This window comes from Brassica oleracea, chromosome C3 (genome assembly GCF_000695525.1).
Source record: "Brassica oleracea var. oleracea cultivar TO1000 chromosome C3, BOL, whole genome shotgun sequence".
NCBI lineage: Eukaryota > Viridiplantae > Streptophyta > Magnoliopsida > Brassicales > Brassicaceae > Brassica > Brassica oleracea.
The window spans coordinates 29,441,523-29,450,269 of NC_027750.1; the positions used below are offsets into that span (position 1 = coordinate 29,441,523).

General features: G+C 37.1%; 1 protein-coding gene across 1 annotated transcript; it reads left to right on the forward strand.

The window, feature by feature from the left end:
- Positions 1–725: 725 nt before the first annotated feature.
- On the forward strand, positions 726–2,007 carry LOC106333253 (cysteine-rich repeat secretory protein 26-like). Its single transcript, XM_013771719.1, has 2 exons — positions 726–1,154; positions 1,404–2,007. The coding sequence occupies exons 1-2, from the start codon at positions 816–818 to the stop codon at positions 1,860–1,862; spliced, it is 798 nt and encodes a 265-aa protein (XP_013627173.1). The 5' UTR covers positions 726–815; the 3' UTR covers positions 1,863–2,007.
- The last annotated feature ends 6,740 nt before the right edge of the window (positions 2,008–8,747 follow it).

Below are 8,747 nucleotides of genomic sequence, written 5' to 3' on the forward strand. Positions count from 1 at the left end.
TCCTTTAAAATAAAATGGTAAATGAAATTTTAAATTGAAATATTATACCCTTTCGAGTTTGGATACAAATATTTGATTTGATATTTTAACTATTTCATACATTTTAAAAATAATAAATATATCTATTATGTAAGAATTAAAAAACTAATATATATTAAAATCCTTAAATCCAAAATAAAAATAATATACAAGATATAAATATGAATAATGTAAAACTAAATATCTAAAATTAACATAAAACTTGGTTGATATTTGTGTGGAGAAAAAATATCTTTTTATATTTATTTGTGACTATTTTGATGTTTTGTATACTTTCATGTATTTTGAATATTTTATAGATATTAAATCTAACATTAATATATTTAATTAAATAACCGTGTTTAAGATATCTTCGGATATCCAAAATATTTCAGCTCAGATCGGAACTCAGATTTAGTTTCAGATTCTTAGATATTAAAATTTTAGATTTATTCGGATGTTTATTCAGTTTCGGTTCAGGTTTATTACTATTTTTCTGGGTCTGATTTGGCTCGGTTCTTTTTATCTGGCTCAGCCCTAATCACGTGGTTCTTAAAAAGAATTGTCCAACTTTGACTATTTCATCGGCTCTTTTCTCTCGCCGAAAATATTAAGTTTCAACCTCTCTCCTGTCTTTTAGACTAAAGCATCGGAATGATAAAACGATTTTCTTTACGGTCACCAAAGTACAAAAAGAATCATAAAATCCTCACCAAGTCTCCTATATAAACATCTCCACTCCTCAACGATTCATCTACTAACTAAAAACGTTCCAAAGGGACAAAGATCACAAACAAATGTCTTTTGGATCGGTCCCTATCGTGGCCGCGGTGGCCATACAACTCCTCCTTATACCCAGCGTTGTTTCGTCTCTTAACATTACCAATTTGTATCTCCACCATGCATGCAACAACACCCAAGGGAAATACAAGCCGGGGAGTTTGTTCGAGAAAAATCTCAACACTGTCATCAAAAACATATCCACGTTTGATCTGCGCAACGGTTACGCCCTCGACTCTAATATGAAGAGTCCCTATTTTGATATACCTCCCAATACTGTTTTCGTCACGCTCCAATGCCGTGGTGACTCCTACGGGCCCAAGTGTCACTCTTGCCTTGCCGAAGCCCTCTCTGGGGTAACATCAATTCACTATTATATATTATTAGCAGTCAAGTATGAACTATACAAATAGGCATGTGCACACACTAGGTATTCTTATCGATAAACATATATCATAGATATACGCATACTATACATAGAATGTTTAACTGACATAAACTGATACAGTTTGAGGACCTGGTACATAACAAAAATCTATATTAATTTAGTCAAATGTTAAGATAGTGCACTTCTTTATCGTGGTGTCGTTATATATATATGACAGCTTCGCAAGAAATGTCCTGGACACAAAGGAGCAACAATATGGTATGACCAATGTCTTTTGGATATTTCTACACTCAATTCCATTAGAATGGCCCTACCGAACAGAGTCCACTACGATAATTATTTGTGTATAAGCAATCCAAAATCCGTGAGCGGCGATAAGAAGATCTTCGAAAAGAAGAAGATGGATTTCACCGATAAGCTATTGTCTGTAATCAACAAGACGACTGACAGCGACCTCAGGGGGCCACTGTACGCAACGGGGGAGATGATGATTGGGAAAAAGAAGTTTTATGGAATGTTGCAATGTACGAACGAGTTATTTGCGAGTTCTTGCTATGTGTGTCTAGAGTGGCTTGTCTTGGGGCATCCATTCTGCTTCGATGAAGGACAAGGAGCTAGACTAATGTGTAGAAGCTGTGTTGCAAGGTTTGAGTTTTACCCTTTTCTTAGAACTTAAGTCTGTTTGATGGGAGCTCTTAATTTGCTTTATGTTTGAATAAGTGCTATATCAAGGAATAAAAATTGTCAACCTCTTTGTGGTTTATTTTATGTAACACAACATTGTCATTATGTATGGAGAGCGTCTAACTTCTTTTTTTCTGTTTCGTACTCCATTATTAAATTGCAGTTTTCTTTGGAAAAACATATATAACTTTATTTTATATAGAACTAGAATTAAACTCACCCGAGCAATATCTAAAATATCTAAAATTATATTATATATATGTTTTAAAATATTTTGTTTACTTTCAGTCGAAAGTAATATTATGTTCACTGTTTGTTTTGGTTATTTTTGTTAAAAATCCAAAGCTTGTCTAATTAATAACTATTTTTATTTTTAATTATATAATTATTTTACATTTATCAATGTTTGTTTTACTTTTATAACAATAATAAAAGAAATAAAGCTACTCGAAATTGCCGTTAAGATTCAATATATACTTGTACTAGTAGATTTCATGGTTCCCCTAGCCAACTTCTCAAGCAAGAGAAATTATCATAATTTTCTTATGGAATATTTTTAAATTTTGTACAAAGTTTTTTGAAAATCTTTTGTCAATAATTTTCTTTCCTCGAGGTAAATCTTTGCTTTCTTAACCTCGCTTTTAAGTTTAGTTTTAGGTCGACTTCCAACTCCAGTCTCTAAATCAGCTACTACCTCGCTTTTTGTAACACTTCTTAAACTATATTCTCTCCGTTTCTGAATAAGTGTCACTTTGACATTTTTCACACAGATTAAGAAAGTAACTGAAATATATATAAGTTGTTATTAATTACACATTTCTGACCAATAGTATTTGAGATAAATAAAATTATTTATAAAATCAATACAGTTTGCAATTAATTTTCAGCTGAAAGTAAGTACAATTTGCATTGAAATCATAAAGTGACACTTTTTGTGTAACAATAAAAAAATGTTAGAATGACACTTATTATGAAACAGATGGAATATCATGTATTATTTCACGAACAAAACTTTGGTTCACCCTCTATGGTGAACTCTCAAATTCACCTCTATTATTAACACCAACCAAAGTGCCATGTAGGATTAGGAGAAAAAGAATATTAAAATTAAAAAAAAATAAAAGTAAAATAGCTTTAAAAAAATAAAAGAACGTCGCCGTCTCCGTTGACTAAAAAAACATACGTGTTCTTTGTTTCATCAATTAGGTTTTGAGAATTCTATTGAAATTTACTAACAGGAAGCTGCCCCCAAATAATTCTTAGCTTGACTTACTGGTTCGAGCTACGTTCTAGCAAACTTTCAAGCAAATGGATAAAGGAGGAATCATGGGTATAAGAATTTGATTTCAGATGACTAAGATTTAATCTAAAATAGCAAGGTTTCAATCAACACATTTCTCTAAGTCTAGATAACAATTCGTTCTTTGTCAAGACAAATGCTCATTTACTCTCATTGATCAAACATCAAATGTCTTTGATTTGTGTCAATCAAGCAATCATTAAGAACATATTATTCAACTTTCTAAACTCCCTTGACATCAAATGCATTTGGTAGGGTAAGCTAAGAGCATGTTGAGTTGGCTCAGACATTTCATCGAACACCTTCAGGGCAATGAAATGTCTAGATTTCCAATCTATGACCAACTCTAGATTAGCATTAAGATCACTCAATCAGCAAGGAAACATATTAATCTACTCTAAACATTCTAGATCATCACTTAATCATCCTAATCATCCTACCCCATGAATCCAAAAAGAGTCTTTTTTTTTGTTCAAACCATAATTTCATTCAAGTTCAAAGATCACAATGTTAATTTACTCATCCACACATGGAGAGTTCTTCAAAGCACAGAGTGCCGATTTGGCAAGAGCATCCGCCAAAGAGTTTGCGTTGCGAGGTACAAATTGAAAGTAAACAAAGATAAGGGTGGAACAAAGTCGATGGATGTCAAACAATATTCCTTGGACATGAAGATGATTCTCCTTTACCACTAGGAGATTGATAAGCGTCTTCGAGTCTGAGGATACCACTAAAGAAGTAGCACCCCGTAGAACTGCAGTTGAGACTGCAGTCTTCAACGCCAAAGCCTCTGCTACAAGGGCCGAGGGTACATGACGGCGTTTTGAGGTAAAGTTGCTTGCTGATGTTGCATCAGCGTCGGAGATGTGCCATCCCAGGACACAGTTACCAGTTGTTGCATCCCAAGCTGCATCAGAAGCCACCCGCCATGGCTGTTGACCTAAACATTCTAGATCATCACTTAATCATCCTAATCATCCTACCCCATGAATCCAAAAAGAATCTATTCACTAATCTTCATGATTAACTTTAAACCCATAATAGATTCAAAAAAAATCATGTTAAGAAGATGAGATAGACTCAAATTACTCAAAAAAGAAATATTAAATTAATAAAGATTCACACTTTCTCCAAAGTCAAAATGTATTTTGAGAGAAAACAAGATATCTCTAAGGTTTGTAGGTCTAAATCTATTTATAGGGTGGTAAAACTCGAACTGGTTTGACCCCACAAACCAGAGTCAAACCGGATTAAACCGGTCAATAATTTAATTTCGCAAAATGGATGACCACATCGGCTTCATCAACCCGTTTCGCCAAGCCGCTTTGAAGCTTACGAGTTTTTCCAAGTTACCGCGCACGGTTTCTTCTCCTCGCTAGCATCAAGCCGCTCCCGAGCTCGTGACAATACGAGCGAGCTTACCAACCCGCAACACTGAACCGCTCTGTTTCCAGCGACGTCTCTTCCCCGCAACAACAAACCGCTGTGAATCAACTCCCTTGGGGTCTAAAATGGTGTCCAAGCTCGTCGAGGCTCTGGTGCTCCGTTCTTGACAGCCGCGGCTCAGCCTGACTCCTCCGTCGTCACTTTCCTCTTCTGTCTTGTCCGTGCCTCGGATCCAAGCCATGGTTGTTCTCGTGCTCAGCTCCTTCGTCGTGTCTCAAAGATCCACTGGTCATCGTCGCTTGAAACCTCCGCTTGCCACCACGAACTCCGCCGCGGATCATCATGTTCAGGCCAGCTCAGATCCTCTGGTGTGCTCTTCTCCGGTGAGGCTCGTCGTCGCTTCAAGAATCGCTGTCGCGGATCGAAGAGGAGCTCCATCGAAGATCAACGATGGTGACTTTTAGGCTATTTGCACATTGGGTCCCTGGACTGTTGTTATCTTTCATTCTGGCCCCAAAGTCATAAAACGTGTAAATTGACCCTTGTTCTTGCCAAAACCCCTCATTTGTGCAATCCAAACCCTATCAAATGCAATTATGTATGAAAATGCAATATAAAGACCTAAATGCAACCTAGAATGATTAGAATGAGCTAAATGATATTCTAAATACCATTAAAATCATGTTATATCAACTCTCCCAAACTTACTTTTTACTTGTCCACAAGTAAACTTTCAAGAGCTAAAGGGAGAGAGGTTTAAAAATGAGAACTCATAACCAAAAGAACACTTTCTAGCCTTCAACCAAACATCCAAAGGAAAACATAGCAAATAGCATGAGCAAATCTCTTAGTGCACTCTAGCTTCTCAAGGCCTATCAAGATTCTTTTATCTCTACACAAGTTGTAATGCCATTCAACCAACAAGTTCCTTAGCCAACCCTCACATTTATTCAAACACACACACACAAGGTGAATTCTTGCAAATGGACATTTGATCTCAATCATTTGGCTTGGTGAGAGAAGATGGTCTAATGTGAAGAAAAATAGGTTTCAATTGCATCATTTATAGTGACTCACACTCAAGAATAGGAGCAAGATCATTATGCAAAATTTATCTAAGAAAAGAAGCAATTCATGCATACAATGCTTGTTCTCATCATTCTACCCCTTTCCTAATTAACTTTAAGTTCTATACCCTTCTTTTCCTTCTTTCCCAAACCCAAAATACTCTCACTTTCATCTCTCACCCAATGAACTCTCTTTTCTTTCCTTTGATTTAACCAACTAAGGACTTGTTCTTTTGAATTTAAACTTTTTGACCCATCTCTCTTCTTTTCTTTTTCCCCACTCACTTATTGTTTCTTTGATTTTTTTTTTTTGGGGAGGGGGTTCTATTGATACTCTAGAGCTTTTTCTTTCTAACTTTCTTTGTCCCTAGGGGTTTCTTACTTTAAGCATTCTTTTTGGTTCATTTCTTTCACTCAATCTCTCTCATTCCCAAGATCAAAAGAATTTAAGCTCACAAACCCAACAACCATCCTAGAGGCTAGCACAAATGACGTCCTAATGCTAGCCAAAGATGAGAACAACCCCATTGCCGCTCCTAATACTCTCAAGATTTTTCACATGACATGCTATCAATAAAAGGCATCACTCAAACAAATTAATGTTGGTTTTAAAGAATGGTGAGGGTTAATGGGTATGGAGTGCCATTTGGGTTAACAAAGATTGATACAAACGAGAACGATAACCCAAATGTGTATAATATCCATGATCAAGTATGCAAATGCTCATAAGCAGGAGAGATTAAGTTCATTAAGCCTTAGTTCATTTGGAGTTGGTTTCAAGAACAATGTCAATCATCAAGCAAGCAACCAGTTTCAAGAAGAGTTTTCAAGGCTCGAAGCTTACAATCTTTTTCAAGAGATGCTTAAGCTACTTGGTATGTTTAGCTAGAATGTCAAATTGAGTTTTAGACATGTGTTCTTTACAAGGTTTCTCTCAATGTATGAATGCAATCTAAATGCTTCTAGACTCAATCCTAAAGATGCAAATGATGCAACTAAATGCTTCTTTTTGTGATTTTCAAAATTTTCAATTTTTTTTTCTATGCATGAGACTCATGACAAGTAAACAAAACAAAACACAATGTGAGATAGTAGACTCTCCCCCAAACTTACTTCACACAGTCTCTTGTGTGAGAGTAAACTTGAAAGAGAGATCAAAGTAGAGATAAAAGATGAAAGAACTAAGTATTTACAAGGGTGGAGATGCACTTACTTGGAGTTGGCTTTGATGAGAGAAGGGAATGAGGAGAGAGGATTTGTTGTCACCTTGGAATTTTCTACATGACCTTTGGAATTTTTTTGAGAATTCCCCCAAACTTGGCCCTAAGCTTATTCAAACACACTAAAGCAAGAAAAAAGATATATAAAATATATACAAAGGATACCATGAGACTTCCTCCCAAGTGAGCTTGTTTTAAGTCTCTAGCTTGACTTTCCTTCCAATTGGCTAATGAAGAGGAGTTTCTTTCCCACCTTCAAGAATGATAGTGAGGACTTGAGGGAGAAGCTCTTGAAGCTTGATTGGATCATCTTGTAGTTGTGGAGTGATGATAGCCTTTGCACTTGAGAATGGTGTAAACTTTCCTTTGCATTTGATCTTGTACTCAATAGCTCCATCCTTGAACTTCATTAGATGAAGAGTGAGAGTGTGTGGCATATCAAGAGGTGGAGGGTGAGGTTATTTCATCATCTTCTTCTTGTCATGAGCAACCTTTGTGGCTCTACTCACCTCCTCATTTGTAGCACTTTCCAAGTGCTCATCACACATCTCTTTAGAAGACTCTCCATCAAGACTTTCTTTTCCACTAACAACCATTTCATCCTTGATCTTTTCAATGGAAGGTTCTCCACAAGTGATGGTTCCACAATACTCAACATTCATCATTGGAGACTTGATTGGGTAGGAGACAGCTTTGTTCACATTAAGGAGTGTGACCTTCTTGTTGGCAAAGTCAATGCAAGCTCCTACTGTTGTGGGAAATGGTGTGCCAAAGATCAATGGGCCTCTCTTCTCAGTTGCCATCTTCAAAACAGTGAGGTCAATAGGAATGGTGCAAGCTCCTATCTTCAAAGGAAAGTCCTTGATGAGACCAATTGGGATTGTAGAAGAGGAGTCTCCAAACATTAGTAAAGATGTGTTTGACTCCATGTTTTCAATCCCAAGACTCTTCACCATCTATATTGAGATCACATTCACACTTGCACCATAATCAACAAGAGCATCATCAAGTGTGAACTTACCAAGAGAGCAAGACAAGGTGAACTTCCCTTGGGTTTCTAATTTCGGAAGAGACTTTGGTGTGACTGGTGGATCTAGCTGCATAGTAGAGATGTCAAGGAGCTCTCCTACTTCTTTTTTGTAAGCTAGAATGTCCTTGATGAGCATCATTTGGACATAAGCATCATGCATATTCGTTACCTGTGAAAGCTTGACTCCTACATCACCCATGTCTTTTCTAAACTTTTGGAGATTGATATCTTGCATATTTCCATTGTGTTATCCATTCACCCATGTGCATTTTGATCATATAGACTAGGATTTAGCTATGTTTAGGTTGCATTTTGCATACATGAGTCTTTATTAGGTATTGGAGTACCACATGGAGTTCTTGGAGACATTTGGGTGCATTTGGAGCTCAAAAGAGGTGATACAGGTGATCGTTGGACGAGCAGTGCATGGGGGCGACCCTACCAGAGCGACGCCATTTCATCGTTTTGGAGTGCAAAAATAGACCCGGAGCGACCTCCTAGAGCGACGACACGAAGTCGCTCCAGCTCCAGAGCGAGGTCAGCACAGCGACACCCCAAGGTCGCTCGGGTTTGTGTCGATTTGAGACACGAAGAACAAGCCGGGAGCAACGTCCCACAACGACTACCTGAGGTCGCTCCCAACACTTAGAGCGACCTCCCGGAGCGACGTGCCAAGGTCGCTGCGCTTCAATTATTTGGTCGAACTTATGATTAATCAAGGGCCTTTTGGTCATTTGTTATGCACGTTTTACACTTTCTAAACCTATGTTTAAGTACCTTTTGTAAGCCATTGGAGGCTGATTATCTTTTATCCTAAGAAAACCACCAAAAACCTCTTGGAAAGTTCATCTCTTTGATTCAATTGATCATTTTT

Excerpts from the sequence above, each read along its gene's own strand:
- LOC106333253 (XM_013771719.1), top strand. The coding sequence starts at position 816 with ATGTCTTTTGGATCGGTCCCTATCGTGGCCGCGGTGGCCATACAACTC. Across the intron at positions 1,155-1,403 it reads TTGCCGAAGCCCTCTCTGGG|CTTCGCAAGAAATGTCCTGG; the intron begins GTAACATCAATT and ends TATATATGACAG.